This window comes from Giraffa tippelskirchi, chromosome X (genome assembly GCF_054371585.1).
Source record: "Giraffa tippelskirchi isolate mGirTip1 chromosome X, T2T-mGirTip1v1.2.pri, whole genome shotgun sequence".
Lineage (NCBI taxonomy): Eukaryota > Metazoa > Chordata > Mammalia > Artiodactyla > Giraffidae > Giraffa > Giraffa tippelskirchi.
The window spans coordinates 49,652,320-49,671,756 of NC_137289.1; the positions used below are offsets into that span (position 1 = coordinate 49,652,320).

General features: G+C 35.1%; 1 protein-coding gene and 1 non-coding gene across 3 annotated transcripts in view; both read right to left on the reverse strand.

The window, feature by feature from the left end:
- COL4A5 (collagen type IV alpha 5 chain) overlaps nt 1–19,437 on the reverse strand; it is a 237,641-nt gene that overhangs the window by 72,748 nt on the left and 145,456 nt on the right. For both annotated transcript variants that reach the window (XM_081565868.1, XM_081565869.1), the window contains exons 13-21: nt 19,303–19,395; nt 17,893–17,946; nt 17,740–17,796; nt 17,417–17,461; nt 15,731–15,784; nt 14,168–14,209; nt 11,987–12,119; nt 3,937–4,110; nt 3,552–3,635 (exon numbers count right to left, since the gene is read on the reverse strand). In XM_081565868.1, coding sequence (XP_081421994.1) covers nt 3,552–3,635; nt 3,937–4,110; nt 11,987–12,119; nt 14,168–14,209; nt 15,731–15,784; nt 17,417–17,461; nt 17,740–17,796; nt 17,893–17,946; nt 19,303–19,395 — 736 coding nt within the window. The remainder of the gene's footprint in view (nt 1–3,551; nt 3,636–3,936; nt 4,111–11,986; nt 12,120–14,167; nt 14,210–15,730; nt 15,785–17,416; nt 17,462–17,739; nt 17,797–17,892; nt 17,947–19,302; nt 19,396–19,437) is intronic.
- Nucleotides 18,467–18,574, reverse strand: LOC145537353 (U6 spliceosomal RNA). The gene has a single exon (XR_014076372.1). It is a non-coding gene; the product is annotated as a U6 spliceosomal RNA (small nuclear RNA).

Consider the following 19,437-nt stretch of genomic DNA (forward strand, 5'->3'; position numbering starts at 1 on the left):
GGTGCTCACATTCTACCATTGGCTGAGTAAGTGAAACTGGATATGCTTAGGGATGGGTGGCAGGTTGCAATTTTGAATAAGATAGTCAGGATAGAAATCATTGAGAAGATGACATATGATAAAAATAAAAACTTAAAGGACATGGCATGTGCGCAACAACTGTAGAACAGTCCAGGCAGAAAGAGTAGCCACGTCTAGCACACATGGAAAAGAGATTACTGTAATAGAGCGAGGAAGGGAAACCAGCTCAGACCATTAACAGGTTATAACAAGTGGTATATCATAAAATATCATATAGGCCACCGTGAAGACTGTGGCTTTTACTGTGAGTAAAATAAGAATCTAGGAGAATAAATTAAACAGAAAAGCAACATGATATGACAAGTTTTAAAAGGAGGACTCTGGTTGCTATGTTAAGAATGTGATCTAAGTACAAGGATGGAAACAGGTTAACTATGTAAATGGCTACTGCTGAAGTGATCTAGGAGAGATGGCAGCTCATTCCAGAGTGACAGCAATGAACATGATGAGAATTGGTTAGATTCTGGACATATTTGAAGGTAGAACCAATGGGGTTTTCTCATGGATCACATATAGAATGCAAAAGAAGGGGGGGATCAAGGATGACTTCAATATACATCAAAGATCAAAATAAAAAAGGAAAACAATAAAGCTTTTAGAAGAAAACATAGAGGAATATCATCAGGTCCTTGGGATAAGCAAAGATTTCTAAAATATAACAGAAACAGCACTAATCATAAAAGAGGATGTTTATCATTTGATTTCTGTTAATTAACAACCTCTCTTCAAGAAAAGACATGAGTAAAACATCAAGTCACAGAATGGGAGAATATATTTGTGATACATATATCCAACAACCCAATTAAACACAGAAAAAAATAAGTACTTTACAAAGAGGATGTACAAACTGTAAGAGGCTCAGCATCAATAATTGTGCGAGAAGTGGAAACTAAATTCTCTTTGTCAAATGGTCTGGTGATATCTATGGAATCAAAATCTATACCTATCCTATATCCTAGAAATTCCATCACAAGGTTTACACAAGAGGAATGAATGCTTATATCCTATAATCCATACATACACATATATATATATATATGTATATACACACATATATGTATATGTATGACATAATATATATATATGAATGTTCATAGCAGCTTTATTCATAATAGCCCCAGACCAAATGTCCATTAACATTAGAATGGATATTTAGGAATATTTAATAGATATAATATTAAGGAAAACAAACCAGATAAAATATTAAGACATAAAAGGGCCTATATGATTCCATTTCTACAAAGTTCAAGGCAAACTGATAGAGGACAAAACAGTGGTTACCTTTGGGAGTGCTGATTAGGATGCACAAGAGAGTCTTCTAGAATCCTGGTTAAGTTCTATATTTTGATTTAGATGGCAGTTACATATGATGATAGATACACATATAGAGATATACATATAGAGACATATAGAAACAGAGTATATATAGGGAGAGACATATCTATATAGATAGAGACATATCTACTATATATATGTGTGTGTGTGTGTGTGTGTGTGTGTGTGTAGCTCAGTCAGTAAAGAGTCTGCCTGCAATGCAGGAGACCCGGGTTCAATCCCTGGATCAGGAAGATCCCCTGGAGAAGGAAATGGCAATGCACTTCAGTATTCTTGCCTGGAGAATCCCATGGACAGAGGAGCCTGGCCAGCTACAGTTTGTGGGGTCACAAAGAGTTGGACACTACTGAGCGAATAACACTTTCACTTTCAACACTTTACACATAAAAGATAAAATCATCACAGTGTCTTACGAGATCCTGTATGATCTGCCACAGACTGCCCTCTCCCTCAAATTATATTACCTCATATTCTACAGTTCTCCTCCCAGCCCTGCCATGAACTCTGACCTATGCTCACTCCACTCCAGTCACAATGGCTCTCTTTCACATATATGCCAGGGAGGAAGGAAGAAAAACAGAGCATGTAATTTAATGAAAACCAAGTGAATAAACTGTTTAAAGAATGCAAAAATCAAGTAAAATAAGGACTGAGACAATATTTGAATTGGCAGTGAATAATCCCACGGACAGAGGAGACTGGTGGGCTACAGCCCATACGGTCGCAAAGAGTCGGACAACACTGAAGCGACTTAACACACACAGGCGACTGGTGACTTTGACAAAAACAGCATATGTGGAGTGATGGGGGTGTGTGTGTGGGGTGAGTCCTGATTGGAGTATGTTTAACAGAAAATGATGGGCTTTGCTGATAGCTCAGCTTATTAAGAATCCGCCTGCAATGCAAAAGACCCCGGTTCAATTCCTGAGTCAGGAAGATCCACTGGAGAAGGGATAGGCTACCCATTCCAATATTCTTGGGCTTCCCTAGTGGCTCAGCTAGTAAAGAACCGCCTGCAATGTGGGAGACCTGGGTTCAATCCCTGGGCTGAGAAGATCCCCTGGAGAAGGGAAAGGCTACCCTCTCCAGTATTCTTGTCTGGAGAATTTCGTGGACTGTAGAGTCCACGGGGTCGCAAAGAGTCGGACACGACTGAGCGACTTTCATTTCACTAACAGAAAATGAGAAGAGAGTTATCTAGAGACAGTGAGTAGAAAATTCTTAAAGAGTTTTGCTGCAGATGAAAGAACAGGAATAGAGTAGTCTCTAGCAGCTGAAGTGAGATCATGATAAGATATTTTTTAGATGGGTAAACAAAAGCATATTTGTATACTGCTAGGAATGATCCAGTGAAGGGGGAAAATTGATGATATGGGAGAGACAAGAATTTCTCAAATGAATCTTTGAGGGAAACAAGAGGAAATGGAATCTATTATACAAAGAAGAACTGTTTTAGATAGGAGCAGTAACAATGATCAGCAGGACGCAGAATAAATGTGGTGGTGGTGGCAATTTGTGAAAGTTCTCTTGTTATCACTTCAACTGGTCTGTGGAGGGGGAAGCAAAGTCAGTCCTAAAATAAGAATGGAAGAGGATGTGTTAGAAATTTGAAAAGAGAAAACCAGGTACAGGCTCAGAAGAGGCGGTAATTTGGAATTTGTTGATGTTCAGTCACTCAGTTGTGCCCGACTCTTAGCAACCCTATGGACTGCAGCACGCCAGGCTTTCCTGTCCTTCACTATTTCCCAGAATTATTGAATTACCAGGGCTATGTTTTGGTTCCAATGGCAGGAGAGGAGGGCAAAGAAGTCAAAAGTTTATGCATGGGATTGACTACAATGATTGATCATGGAATTTAAGCTGGGTTAAGAGAGAAGAAAAGACTTCAAAAGGCTGAGGGATAATAAAGGTTGGTAAGTTTCATTGAGTTTGAAGTAATGTTGGAGTCAGGTTATTAGAGGTAGTGAGATAGAAAGATAGGATATAGTGGTCAGGAAATCAAAATTTGGAAGTGTTCACTCTTGGTAATGTATGGTCTTGGGGTCTGACCACGGGAGTGAGTGGCTGAGGAAGGGTGGAGGATATAGGGAATTTTGCTGATGACTTGAAAGAATGAAGGAATACGGGGATCAAACCTTTCATTCCTTGTTCTCCTTGGAGTCCTCTATCACCTGGAGATCCTGGAGGGCCAGGAGGGCCTTCTTCACATATCTTATCACCTGAGATTAGATAAAGCAATAATAGCAAGCCAATTGTAAAATATCCAGAAGACTCAACAAAAAGAAAGTCTGATAGGCTAGAAAAAACAAGATTTATTTTCAGTTGTTTCTATAATATTAATGACAATTCGAAGAACAAATTTAAATATCAAATAATCACCATAAATCAAAAGTAGAAGCAGCAGAAGACTCTCTTAGTTATCAGAAATACAAGAATGATGCAAACCATCAGATTCACTTACAACTGAAGATAAAACAAATACAACAACAGAACTTAATAGGAGAAAAGTATATAGCTTACTAGGAGGGATGTGAGGGCCGGGAGGGCCAGGGGGTCCAGGAGGGCCAGGAGCCCCAGGCTGTCCATCATGTCCAGGAGATCCAGGAATGGAAATTCCAGGTGGACCTTCATCACCTTTCTGGCCCCTTTCCCCAGGAAAGCCAGGGGGTCCAGGAGGACCTATAACTGCAGGTCCTAAGATAAAAACAAATACCCATTAAACTGATCAAAATGATCTTATTTTAGACATAGTACTTTGGGTCTCAATGAGACATTAAGTAATGATGAGATCTTCCTTTAATGTATAACATCAGTTATGTTCTTATTTTTTTCTGTGAGAATCAACATATAGAGAAAAGATGCAAAGTCCCAATAATGTAAGTACCAGTTTGAATATAAGAAAGAATAAAGTAGTTTTACTACTTTTGGAGGGCTTCCCTGGTGGCTCAGACGGTTAAAAAAAAAAATCTGCCCACAATGTGGGAGACCCAGGTTTGATCCCCGGGTCAGGAAGATCTCCTAGAGAAGGAAATGGCAACCTACTCCAGTATTCTTGCCTGGAGAATCCGATGAACAGAGGAGCCTGGAAGGCCTCAGTCCATGAGCTTGCAAAGAGTTGGACAGGACTGAGCAACACTTTCACATTACTTTTGGAAACATGCTAGTAACTAACTCTCTACACTTTGACACTACGATCTCTTAATCTCTGAAATACTAGAAAGCCATTGACAGGAGAAGAGGCATCTCAAAGTTCTCAGGTAAACATGGCTCTGTTTCTGGACGTTCTTCTGTTCTGCTGTCTTTTCTTGCACCACTAACACATTTTTTTCATTACTGTAGCTTTATAATATTTTCAAAACTGGCAAGGAAAATATACTCATCTTTGTTCTTTTTAAAACCATCTTTGTTCTTTTTAAAACCATCTTCACTACACTTAAAAATGTATTCTTCTAAATAAATTTCAGAACCAGCTTATCAGTTACATTTTAAAAAATCACTGGAATTTTGAATGAGATTAATTTGAATTTAAAGATTAAATTTTGGTAGAATCACCTGTATATAATACTGAATTCCCACATCAAGTAATAATTACATATATCTTTCCATTTATTTATTAATTTTATATTATTTAATAATATTTTACAAAGTTATGCAAAGAGATCTTGCACATTTTTTGTTAGGTTTATTCATGGGTACATTTGATTGCTAATGTGAATTTTATTGTTGTTATTATTGTTAACTGGATTTTTCCCCTCTTGTATGTTTAATTATTTTCTTTCTGGCTTAAAACAAATTACTTAAATTTGCAACTCATATTTGGCTACCTTGCAAACATTAAGTTCTGATAATTCATCATTTGATTCTTTTAGTTTCTCTGAGTAGATAATCACATGGCTTGTGAATAACCAAAATGTGGGGTTTTTTTGTTTTTTGTTTTCCATCCATATACCTCTTTTTTTTTCTTCCAGACTTAGTGCACTGGCTGGGATCTTTAGTATAAGAACAAATAGCGCTGGTGACCATGGTGACCATCTTTATCTTATTCTTGACTTGAATGGGAATACTCCTGATGTTTCACCACAAAGTATGATATTTCCTGCACAGTCCTGTACTTCTCGTATGAAGTAGACTGCTTCATCAAATTGAGATAGTTCCCTTCTAATCTTAGTTTAAGAATTTTTTTTTCCTTTTAAAAATAAATATGTATTAAATTTTGACTGTTTTCTTTTTATCTATTGGCCTATTCCTTTTTAATATGTCAATGTAGTCAATTAAAGTAATATTGAACCATCCTTGTAATCTTAAGGTAAAATCTATTCAGTCACAAATATCATATTATTTAATATACTTCTGAATTGATAATATTTAAGATTGTTACTCCTACATTCATAAATAATATTGAACTATAAAGTTACTTCCAGTGTATCTCCTTGGTTTGGTATCAACTGTTATAGTGAATTTCCTTTTAAAAAAAATGTTCTGAAACAGTTTTTAAACTATGAGAATTGCCTGCTCAAGAACTTGGTAAAATTCATTCATAAAACTCTATAAACCCACCCACAAAACCAATACTTTTTCAGGGACATCTTTAACTTTTCAAAATCTTCTATGGCAATTGATCTACTTAGGTGTCCTACTTTCTCAGGAAAATTTTTATTAAATTATGTTTTCTGTTTCATGAAGAATGTATATTTCATCTAGAATTTTAAAAAATATTGACAATTTTATAGTTTTCTTATAATTCAAGAATTTTAATTGTATTTATCTTTTTTTCTTACTGATTCTGAGTCTTTTCCTGCCTTTATCTTGACCATACTTTATTTTTACCTTTATCAAGTTTTCCATCTATTTTGTTTATGCTATTTTAAAATTTTTATTGGCATATAGTTGACTTACAATGTTGTGTTAGTTTCTGATATACAGCAAAGTAAATCAGTTATACGTAAACATATATTCACTCTTTTTTAGATTCTTTTTCCATGAGTATAGTTCCCTGTGCTATACAATAGGTTCTTACTAGTTATCTATTTTTTTTTTTTTTTTTAGTTCTACCAGTTTATTGCTACCAACCCATTTCCCTCCACCCTCATGCACGCGTGCTCAGTCATGTAACCCCATGGACTGCAGCCCACCAGGCTCCTCTGTCCATGGACTTTTCCAGGCAAGAATACTGGAGTGGGTTGCCATTTCCTTCTCCTAGTTATCTATTTTTATGTGTGTGTGTGTGTGCATGCATGCATGCGCTATGTCTCTCAGTTGTGACAAATCTTTGAGATGCCATGGACTGTAGCCTGCCAGGCTCCTCTGTCCATATATAGTAGTGTGCATATGTCAATCCCAATCTTCCAATCCCCCCCATATCCATAAGTTTGCTTTCTACATCTGTACTTCTATTTCTGTTTTGTAGATAAGTTCATTTGTACCTTTTTTTTTTATATTCCATATATAAGCAGTATCACATGATATCTTTCTCTGTCTGACTTACTTTACTTAGTCTGACAGTATCTAGGTCCATCCATGTTGCTTCAAATGGCATGTGCTTGTTTTACTTCTTACTATTTTCACAACTTAGCTCATTTAAGTTTAGGATCTCTAATTTTGTGATCAATTAAGTGTAAGACTTTTGGCTATATTTAATGAATTTTGATATGAAATTGTTTAGCATTTAGTAGTTCATCATCTCCATTTCTGCATCTTCTTTACCTATGGAGCTATTTACAAATGTGCACTTTAATATAAAAATATTTGGTGGTTTTTGTTGTTAATTTCTAACTTCATTTTACTGTGGTCACAGAGTATGGCCTGCATATACTTTTTTAAAATTTATTTTTTATTGAAGGATAATTGCTTTACAGAATTGTGCTGTTTTCTGTCAAACCTCAACATGAATCAACCATAGGTATACATATGTCCCTTCCCTTTTGAAACTCTCTCCCATCTCCCTCCCTACGCCACCCCTCTAGATTGATCCAGAGCCCCCATTTGAGTTTCCTGAGCCATACAGCAAATTCCCATTGGCTATCTATTTTACAGATGGTAATGCAAGTTTCCATGTTACTCCTTCCATATATCTCACCCTCTCCGTCCCTCTCCCCATGTTCATAAGTCTATCCTCTATGTCTGTTTCTCCATTGTTGCCCTGTAAATAAATTCTTCAGTACCATTTTTCTCGATTCCATATATGTGTGTTAGAATACGGTATTTATCTTTCTCTTTCTGACTCACTCACTCTGTATAATAGGTTCTAGGTTCATCCACCTCATTAGAACTGACTCAAATGTGTCCCTTTTTATGGCTGAATAATATTCCATTGTATATATGTACCTCAACTTCCTTATCCATTCACCTGTAAATGGACATCTAGGTTTCTTCCATGTTCTAGCTATTGTAAATAATGCTGCAATGAACAATGGGACACATGTGTCTCTTTCAATTTGGGTTTCCTTGGGGTATATGCCTAGGAGTAGAATTGCTGGGTCATATGGTGGTTTTATTCCTAGTTTTTTAAGGAATCTCCATACTGTCTTCCAAGTGGCTGTATCAATTTACATTCCCACAAACAGTGCAAGAGGGTTCCCTTTTCTCCACACTCTCTCCAGCATTTATTGTTTGTAGACTTTTTGATGAGGGTCATTCTGACTAGTGTGAGGTGATATCTCATTGTAGTTTTGATTTGCATTTCTCTAATAATGAGTGATGTTGAGCATCTTTTCATGTGTTTGTTAGCCATCTGTATGTTGTCTTTGGAGAAATGTCTGTTTAGGTCTTTTCCCCACTTTTATATTGGGTTGTTTGTTTTTCTGGTATTGAGTTGTATGAGCTTCTTGTATATTATGGAAATGAATCCTTTGTCAGTTGTTTCATTTTCTATTATTTTATCCCATTCTGAGGGTTTTCTTTTCACCTTGCTTATAGTTTCCTTTGCTGTGCAAAAGCTTTTAAGTTTAATCAGGTCCCACTTGTTTACTTTTGTTTTTATTTCCATTACTCTAGGAGGTGGGTCATAGAGGATCTTGCTTTGATTTATGTCATCGAGTGTCCTGCCTATGTTTTCCTCTAAGAGTTTTATAGTTTCTGCTCTTACATTTAGGTCTTTAATCCATGTTGAGTTTATCTTTGTGTACAGTATTAGAAACTGTTCTAATTTCATTCGTCTACATGTAGCTGTCCAGTTTTCCCAGCACCATTTATTGAAGCTGTCTTTGCCCCCACTGTATATTCTTGCCTCCTTTGTCAAAAATAAGGTACCCATAGGTGCATGGGTTTATTTCTGGGCTTTCTATCTTGTTGGTCTATATTTCTGTTTTTGTGCCAGTACCATACTGTCTTGATGACTGTAGCTTTGTGCATGCGCTATACTGTGTGTTAAGTCACTTCAGTCGTGTCCGACTCTTTGTGACCCCATGGACTGTAGCCCACTAGGCTCCTCTGTCCATGGGATTCTCCAGGCAAGAATACTGGAGTGGGCTGCCATTTCCTCCTCCATGGAGGAAATGCTACCAAAAAGAAAGCTGGTTTAGCAATTCTAATATAGTATGAAATAGAATTAAATGCCAAAATGCATTAAAACAGATATTTCATATGGATAAATAGACAAATTATACCACAATGATATAAAAGTAATTTTTACTCATCTAAAAATATAACCTGAAGTCAGGAAGCTTGATTCCTCCAGCTCCATTCTTCTTTCTCAAGACTGCTTTGGCTATTTGGGGTCTTTTGTGTTTCCATATGAACTGTGAAATTTTTTGTTCTAGTTCTGTGAAAAACGCCATTGGTAATTTGATAGGGATCACATTTGGTACTGTAGTCATGTTCACAATATTGATTCTTCCTACCCAGGAACATGGAATATCCCTCCATCTGTTTATGTCATCTTTGATTTCTTTCATTAGTGTCTTATAACATTCTGTGTACAGTTCTTCCATCTCCTTAGGTAAGTTTATTCCTAGATATTTAATTCTTTTTGTTGCAATGGTGAATGGGATAGATCCCTTAATTGCTCTTTCTGATTTTTCATTGTTAGTATATAGAAATGCAAGTGATTTCTGTGTATTGATTTTGTATTCTACAACTTTGCTAAATTCACTGATTAGCTCTAGTAATTTTCTGATACTATCTTTAGGGTTTTCTATGTACAGTATCCTGCATACACTTTTAAAAGATTTTTTCTGGTCTAATAGAGTCAATTTCTTGACTACACAATTTCAAAGCTACACAACACAAATGCTTCATGTGTGTTTGAAATGAATGTACATTCTCTGCTGAACAAAATTTTTCTCTCTCCCTTAAAAATACAGCTTGATTGTGTTACTCAAATCATTTATATCCATATTTATATTTCACCTCCTTGATATACTGGGGAATTTCCAATTTATCCCTTGTAGTTTATCAGTTTTCACTTTACATATTCAAAGCTATAATTTTAGATGAGTAAGTTTCATGACTTTTATATAACTGTGGTATAATTTGTCTATTTATCCATATGAAATATCTGTTTGTAATGCATTTTTGCATTTAATTCTATTTCATACTATATTAGAATTGCTAAGCCAGCTTTCTTTTTGGTAGCATTTGTTTAACATTTTCTCATTGCTTAATTTTCATATTTTCTACATTCTTTTAGTTTTGATATGTCTACTGTGCACAGCATATAGATTTTATTCCAATTTTATTTTAGCTTTTGTCTATTAATCAGTGTTTAGTCCTTTCACATTTATTGAAGTTACTGATTTGTTTTTAACTTCTTCTTTTCAGTTTATGTTTTTCTATTTATCCAGGTTTATCTGTGTCTGTTTTGTCCCAAACCTAACTTGTATTACATAGGTCAAGATTTTGGTCATCTTCTTTCTTCAACAAGTAAGTAATATATATTATTTTAATTCTTTTCGAGTGGTTACTTTGAAAATGTTTAATCTAGGAACTAAAATCTGTATTTTTTGAAAAACCTATATAGTTAATAGCATTTATATTCTCTCCCTCTAACAAGACAATAAACCATATAATTCACTTCCTCATTCTATCTGTACCTGTACATTCTATGTTAGCAGTATGTACAATTATACTTCCATATTGTTAGTTAAAATATTTATGTTATTTTTTATGATCAATACTTATTTAGACTTAAAATACTTTATTAATATCTTTCTTAACCATTGTTTCTTTTATGTTACCCACCCCCACTCCCAAGTTCATCCTGAATTCATTTCCTTCTTCTTGGAGTAAAAGCTCCAGTAACTATTTCAGAGATCTGGAAGTCCTTATCTTCACCCTAGGATGACAGTTTGATGTAATATAGGATTTCAAATTCATAGTTATTTTTCCTTATCACTTTGAAAATGTGCCCCATTATCTTCATCTGACTCTCACTGCTTTGTAAGTGGTCTGCTTTGGGTCTCAGACAGTTTTTAAGAACTTCTTTTTATCCTTAAATTCTAAAATGTCCTTATAATGTGTTTAGGTATGTATTTTGTATTAATTTTGTATTATTATTATTACTTTTGCTTTGTAATTCATAAGCCCTTTTACAGGGAAATATGCCTTTTTTAAATAGCTAGAAGTTTTAGGCATTAATTTTTCAAATATTGCTTCTTGTCCTATTCTCTCTTTGAACTCCTTCATGTTGGATTTTGGGACATCTAGGTTTATCCTTTATGTGTCTTACATTTTATTTCATAATATCTAACACTTTAAATTTTCTACTATATCCCTGGAGAATTCCTTATCTGAATTTGCCAGACACAGTATGTCTTTAGTCCACTATCTTGAAGTTAGAAATCCAAAGAGTATAATTAGAGCAAAATGGGACCCACAACTTATTTTCTTTCTTCTTGGCAGAAACACTGAGCATCACTCATCTCATCATGTCAACATTTCATTAGGCAAATATTTTTGATGGAAAAGTAACCATAATTTATTAAATAGCTAGTGTGACAGATATTGTACCAGATGTTTTTTCAAATTTTACATGAGAGGTGTACTATCACCTCATTTCAGAGAACATCCAAATAAACATGCTAAACAAGGGCACTGCTCAATTAGCAGCCAAATTAGAAGTGCTCTACTCTACTGTGTATCTTCAATAAGGAAGTGATATAAAATTAGTACTGAGCTCCAAGATTTTACTGCACAGCAAAATCACCATGGGGATTTGTAGGTGGATGTTTCTGGAATTCTAAGTGGATAGTGCTGCTTACTACATAAAAATACAGTAAATCTTACATAACTAGGCATCATTAGCACAATGTTTCCTACCATAACAGCATGAAAGGTGTAATGATTAATATTTGGGTCACAGTAATGTTTGGTGTAATTTATTAATAACAAAAGATAGAAACAGTATTTTTAATGGTAAGACGACACTGTTCAAGTAATTCTATTTTTCTTTTTAAAGTATACATGAGGAACTTGGAAAGGTTATAGTAAGAGCTGAGGAGTTCCTGTCAATTAAAAAATACTTATGTCTTCTAGTGCCATGCTCACCCTGGAACTAGTATGATAATACTGTATACATGGATTGGTAAAGATACTATAAACACAAGGGTATTAAGTACAGTACAGTCTCATTTACCTGGAGGTCCAGGAAGGCCCGGTGGACCTTGTATTCCAGGAAATCCTCGATCTCCTTTTTCTCCAGGCAAGCCAGGTAACCCAATGTTTCCTTTTTCTCCTACAGTTACACCAGTCCCAGGCCTAGGTATTACCTTTATTATGAAAGAAAAAATAAAGGAATTCAAAGAGGAAGAGACTTGTTTTTCTGAAAATAACCTGGTAGGTCCATATGATTACAATGCATCACTTTCATAACGTGTTCAGACGCAAAATCATCAAGACTACCTTACATAGATTGTGAGCAGCATGCTTCAACAGATTAGAAAATGTTCAATGTCAGTATCAATATTACCATCCACTTGAGCCCCAGGCTTACAGAGTTAGAATTATGTTTGATGTCTCTTATCATTCACATTCAATTCATTCCAATCACCCAAGCCTGATAATTCTTCGTTAAAAATGTCTCTCCAATTTGTCCCCTTCTTTCCTGTGACAGCTTCTATCCTTACCTCACACTTGGACTAACAGAAACAACTCTGAGCTTTTCCCTTTAAATCCAAATCTACTACTAGGATACACTTCCTCAAAAAGCAATTTTTCTGTGTTATGTTTCCTGTTAGAGCACTCATAATTGTTCATTACTTCTTACTATATATTCTGTCGCTTTATAGCCTAGACTCTAAACATACTTCTCACTCCCAATATCTCTCTCATCTGTTTCATGTCCTGTTAGTTCTAGCAATGACTTTTTAGGAGAGTGAAGTCTGATTGTATCCACTTCATGCATCTTGCACATTCCTGTTTTTTCCTATGAATATGCCATTCTAAATATCTATAATGCCTTCCCGTAATCTTTCTCTTTGTCAACTCATATTTCCTTCTTCTTCTTAAAAAGAAAAACAAAAGTCATTCTTCCAGGAGGGCTTTATTAATTAAAATCAACTAGCTACTAATTCCCTTTCTATCTTGTTAGAACCTCATGCCTAAAGAATTTTATGTTAAATAATCTAATAAATAATCTAATATAAAAAGGTTAACTTCCCCCCCCCCAAAAAAAAAAAAAAAAAGGTTAACTTCACAGAGTTATAAAGGTAAAGTAAGCTTTAGATTTAATCAACTATCAGTCGGAGATAGAAATTATCACCTACTGGCAATATTCATCCTGGCTCTTTTGGATATAAGAAATATTCAGACAAATGGACATTTGTGGGACCTAGAATTCGGATAGTAGTTCAAAGGGGAAGTGAGCTATTGAACAGGACACACTCTTAAAATTTCTATTTCTTCTGATGCTCATCAAAATTTTATCTCATTTTTTAGAAAAATTATTTGTTAGAAAAGTAAAATTCTGATTTTAAAATGAAAGAAAATATAAACTGTCTTAAGATATTCTTTAAATATAATACATCCTCATCTTTGGATTTGGTAAAGTACCAAGTATCAATATCTGAGACTCACTATGGACAAAAATAATTAAATAAACATTATTCAAATGTCTTATCATATAGGGTTTATGGCACTTGCCCCTTTGCAACTTTAGTGAAGTCTAAAGCCAGGAGTCTTAGCAAATTTCAATGAAATGAAAACCAATATGTCAATTGCAACAGAGATATTTTATTCTTAATAAGAATGAAAACATATGTGACTGGAATTTCATGGTGAATACAAATACGACAGAAAAGTTGTAAACCCCTGAAGTATTCTTTTAGAGAGCAGTTTCCTACATTTGTTATGAAGAGCCCCTAGAAAGCACACACTCCGGGAAGAAAGAGGTGTGAATCAGACAATTACAAATTGAGAAAATCTATTAAGACCAAATCCATCTTTCTTCTGAGCCCTGCAGGGGAAAGGACCAATTCCTAGTTCCCCAACAGTTTCTTTTTTTGAACTTTGCAAGCAACACTTGCACCACCTGCTGGTTACTTGAGAAATGATTTGGCAACCATCATGCAACAAACCTAATACCGTAAGTTTTGAGCTTTATTATGGAGAAATAATACACAGGCAGACCAATGCAAAGACTTTGAGGTCAACCTCACTGAAGTTTTAGATGTAAAGACTTTTAAGACAGGAGAAGTTGATAAAGACTTGGAATTTTGTGTTCTATGAGGAAAAGGTATGGAGTATATAATTAAGGCACAAAATTTAAACTGCACTAATAAATTTAATAAACAAAAACTGAAAGAAAAAAAAAACTTACAAGTCCAGGAGGCCCAGGTGGGCCAGTGTCACCTTTTTGACCCTGTTCAATACAATTATACAATAGATGAGTAAAAGTCACATGAAAACATCAATTTCCTCAAAAATATAACTGATAATTAAGTTTCATAAAGACCCAGAAATTCATAATAAAAAATCTCAAAGAGAAATACAAAATGAATTAATAAAACATTACTTAGCTAAGCCTAGGAAAACTTGTGCTGTTATGTCAGATTTACAAGCTATACGATGCTGACCAAATCAATTAACTTCTTTGCCTTATATACAGACCAGGCTTCTAAGGTATTTCTAGCTGTAACATAGAGAAGACACTGAATTAAAAAACTGGTATTGCTAGAATCAGCTAAAATCTTTACCCTTTTCTTACATTTAGCCATGTGTTTTTCAAATAACTTGTCAGTGGCATAACTTTAGTGTCATTTCCATTAGTGACAGATATTTTAAAGCTGATGGAGTTAACTATCACCAGAAACAGCTAATAAATCATAATTGGTTTGTGACTTTGCTCTTAGAATCTACTGAAAGACAAATTCAGACAAAACTGTTACGCTTAACCAGTAGCTACAACAGGTGAAGATCACAATATTCAACTGTTACTCCGCTGGCCAAGACCCAAGAATAGGTGTACCTCTCACACCTCTACTCTCATTCTAGACTTATTCATAGAAACTTGTCATCTATCTATAAGCTTCTTTTAGTTTAAGGAGATACTCTGTCCTATAACTTCACATACGACTAGAAAAACAACATTTTATTCTTTGAGTATTTATTATCTTCCTTTATTCTAGTTGTGCCTCTTGAGCCAGTCTAGAACTTGGATCTAGTTTAGAGATAAAATCACCATTAAAACATGTGCCCTCTGGGTACATTCAAGTTTCTAACATGTTCCCGTCCCTACAAAACAAAGCTTTTCATAGAAAGCAATTAAAGACAAGAGAGATTGGAAAAATGGATGTTTTGTGATCTGCTATAAATATGGGAATTGTGGGCTTCATACATTTTTTTCAAAGTCACTTTTAAAATAGGGAACTAAATAAATGACTTCAGTCAGGCTGCATGGCCAAATGAAAAAACAACAGCCAACAACAACAACAACAACAACAAAAATAACAAGGAATTAGCCACAGGCTTCCAGACAATAATTGCCTAGAGAATGGAAATGTTTAGTGGCAACATTCTAAATTCACACTTATAAGCCTTTTTTAGTATGAGGGCCTCACTAAAATAGTGCTGAATCCTCTTTCTGGAGAACAAAAGTTTTGCCGATACATGCTCAAAGTAAAGGCATCAGCTTTTAACAATGGAAATGCTAAAGTTAAACAATTCTCTATGTGTTTCTATCACATGGACTGTGATGTAGGATAGTGAATGAAAATTTATGGAATTGGTATAAGAGAAAAGGGAATAACATCAAAAGATGGATAAAGAAGGTGTAGTTTGAATACAAAAGCTAGTTACTTAGATTTTTTTCATTTATAACTGGAATGAAAAGAATTGTGCTAACCAGAATAAAAGCGTTCCCTTGACGTTTTAAAATTCTTACCTTTTCTCCATCTCTTCCTGGTTCACCAGGGTAACCAGGATCACCAGGCAAACCCTTTAAAAACATAGAAGACAGTGACATCAGCAAAAATGGTGGAATAAGGACCTCCAAAATTCCTCTCCTCCATAAAGGCACCAAGGACATTGACAAAAATGGTCAATCTTTTTAGAGCTCTAGAAATTAAGCAAGGGTTTGCAGCAATCCAGGAAATGTATTTCTGGGGAAAAAAAATGGTAAGAACAAAGTGGTTTGTGGCTCTATTCCCATCACCCTTCCTCAGTTTCACAGCAGCTTTGAAAACCGACAGCTCACAATCAGGTCAAGACCAGCAGCATAGAAGCAACCAGAAGGGAAAGAACCAGGCTGAAGCTTCTTCAAAGCCTCATCCCCACAGAATTGTCATTTCTGGTGGTTCCCAGAAAGATCCCATTATTTGACCTAATTTTACTTCTCCCAGTGCAAACAGAGAAAAGCCTTTTCCCTAGGGATATCTGTCAAAAACAGAGGCAATTGTTGAACATCATGATTGCATAAATCATTGTTTCAAAAGAAGACAGGAACTGAGGTCCTGAATTGGAACACCCCCCCCCTCCTGGAGAAGGGAAACGTTACCCACTCTGGTATTCTGGCCTGGAGAATTCCATGGACAGTATAGTCCATGGGGTTGCAAAGAGTTGGACACGACTGAGAGACTTTCACTTTCACTTATGTCATTTTATATGTTTAAGCCACTGGTGAAGCTACAGTTTGTAAGTTGAGGACTGCCTGTTTAGCAAAATTTTTTGGAAATCAACTTATCTGATTCTATTGAATATTACTTTACAACTTCCAGTCTTATTAAGAATACTCCCTTTCCTGCAGAGTAGTCTCCAAATTTCATCAAACTTTCTATCTGTCTTTGAAAACATCTTTTAACATCTATGGTGGATACTCTTGATACTAAGGCTGATTGAAATAATGTTCTTGGACTTCCATATTTTTACTTGCCTCATTTTTGGTAGTAATTAGAATTATATGTCAAAACTTTAACTGGAAAAAGAAAACTTATGTTCACACAAAACAGAGTATGTGAAGGTTTTTAGTTTATTTATGATGGTCAAAACCAGAAACAACAAAAATACCCTTCAATGAGTAAATGTATAAACCTTGGTACTCCATATAGTCATATACTGGTCAGCAATTAAAAGTGAATGTACTACTGATACAGTGTGTTATACTATGTGAAAGAATTCTGATTCAAAAAGCTGTATACACTATGACTCCATTTTTACGACACTCTGGAGTAAGCAACATTACAGAGATGGAGAACAGATCAGTTGTTTCAAGGGACACTGGGTGAGGGGAGGGGAGGGAATAACTACGAAAGATCATGAGAGAACTTTTGAGAGAGATGGAACTGTTTTTTATTATGGAGATTGTTACACAACTTATGTGTTTGTCAAAACACACAGAACTGTGCACCAAAATGGTTCATTTTACTGTATACAAATTATATCTCAATAAATCTGACTTGAAAATCTGTCTTGAAAAACAGAGAAACTTCAAATTCATATTTAAAAGAGATGGAAAGGATAATTTATATTCATTTATACTATTTTCAAACCCAAGCCTCTTTGCCATCCTGCTTCTTTACCAACATGTACAAATGTTGCCATTTGGAGGGGAGGGTGGACTTTAAATACTCACTGGAATTCCTGGTTGGCCATTCTCTCCATCTTTGCCTGGTTTACCCTATTTGGGATTCAAGGAAATGTAATAATATAAATTTGTTATTTAGAAATATAAGGTTAAAGGATATAACAAGCTTTCTTCCAGCCTGGGACTCTCTTCAGTATACTTGCTGGACTTTAATGTTATAATAAATAAATAAATATGTCATTCATGCCATTTTGAATGATTTAAGGATTTAAGAGAAAAAATAAAATTATACACATGCACGGTGCATGAGTATGTGCGCAAAGACATGTTTAAAATTTTTTGCAAAGAATATTAGAAACCATAACACTTACTCTTTTGCCAGGCTCTCCTTGCTCACCCTTCTCACCTTTCACACCACCTGGAGGACCCTATACACACAAAAGTAATTTTACATTGGTTCATGGAGTACTATGTGAGATTATCAATTTACATTTAATGATGCTAAAGAATTTTAGGTTACTTACTGGAGGACCACGTATCCCTGGGGGTCCAGGAGGCCCTCGGTCACCAGGAAGTCCCTATGCAGTGGTAGGAAAAAGGAAAGCAATATTAAAACTGTTAGTACTGTTAGGAACAATTTTAACTAGCTGAACTACAGACACATGTACTATAACCAAAGATGTTTCAAATTCAAAGTTGAAATCTACTAGGCAAAAAAAATCTAGGGCCATCTTTGCTTATTTCAGTTAGTTTTTAGTGTATATACAAGCCAAGTTTTGAGGTAAAGAGCAAGAAAGCACTTCAAATTAAAGTATTAATGATTTTTCATTCTTATAAAATATTTTGTAATAATATAATTTGATCCCCTCATCTACTCTAGTGCATGGATGCTAAGTCGCTTTAGTCATATCCAACTCTTTGCGACCCCATGGACTGTAGCCTGCCAGGCTCCTCTGTCCATGGGATTCTCCAGGTATGAATACTGGAGTGGGTTGCCAAGGACATCTTCCCAACCCAGGGATCAAGCCAGGATCTCTTACACCTCCTATATTAGCAGGCAAGTTCTTTACCACTAGCACCACCTGGGAAGGCCCCCCCAAAAATATGGAACACATCACAAATTTGCATGACATCCTTGTGTAGGGGCCATGCTAATCTTCTCTGTATCATTCCAATTTTAGTATATGTGCTGCCAAAGAGAAGCAGTTTATCAGTAATACCATCTTTCTCCCTGAATATCAGTGAAATGTAGAGAACATGGTCATCTAAAACAGTGACAATCTATCTTACAATGACTTAATTTTGTACATAAAGGCATTATTCATAATAGCCAAAAATGGAAAAAGAAAGTCAAGTGTCCAGCAACTGATGAATTAATAAACAAAATGGGGAATATACATGCAAAGGACTATTACTCAGCCATAAAAGGGAACAAAATACTAATACACACTACAACATAGATGAACTTGAAAAGATTATAATAAAAAAAGAAACCAGAGAATATCATATATTGTATGATTCCATTTATATAAAATGTCCAAAAATAGGCAAATCTTTGGAGCCAAGAATTAAATTAGTGGTTTAATTTAATTAAACTTTCAGGGCTTGAAAGTTTAGGGAAAAATATTAAGTGATAACTGATAGGTGTGGGGTTTTGTTCAGGGGGCTCGTGAAAATGTTCTAAAATCAGATTGCAGTGATTGTTTGACTACCTTGTAAATATATTAAGTAAATGTAATCGTACACTTTAAATGGGTGAATTTTACAGTATATAGAGTATATCTCAGTCAAGATATTTTAAAATTTTAATTATCTCTAATCCTGGTTATTTCAAAAAGACCATCACAAATAACTTTATTCCAGCTTGTAATGCATTTTAATGAAATGCCACTTTCATAGCAAGATATTCATTGATTTCCTCCCTACATACTCACCTGATCTCCTTTCTGAAACTCTACATCGATTGGTCTTTTTTGTTCACTGATCTGCCCAGGTGGCCCAGGGGGGCCCTGAAGACCTTGCTCACCCTGTTTGCAAGATAAAATAAGTAAGTAATATTTCATAGTTTA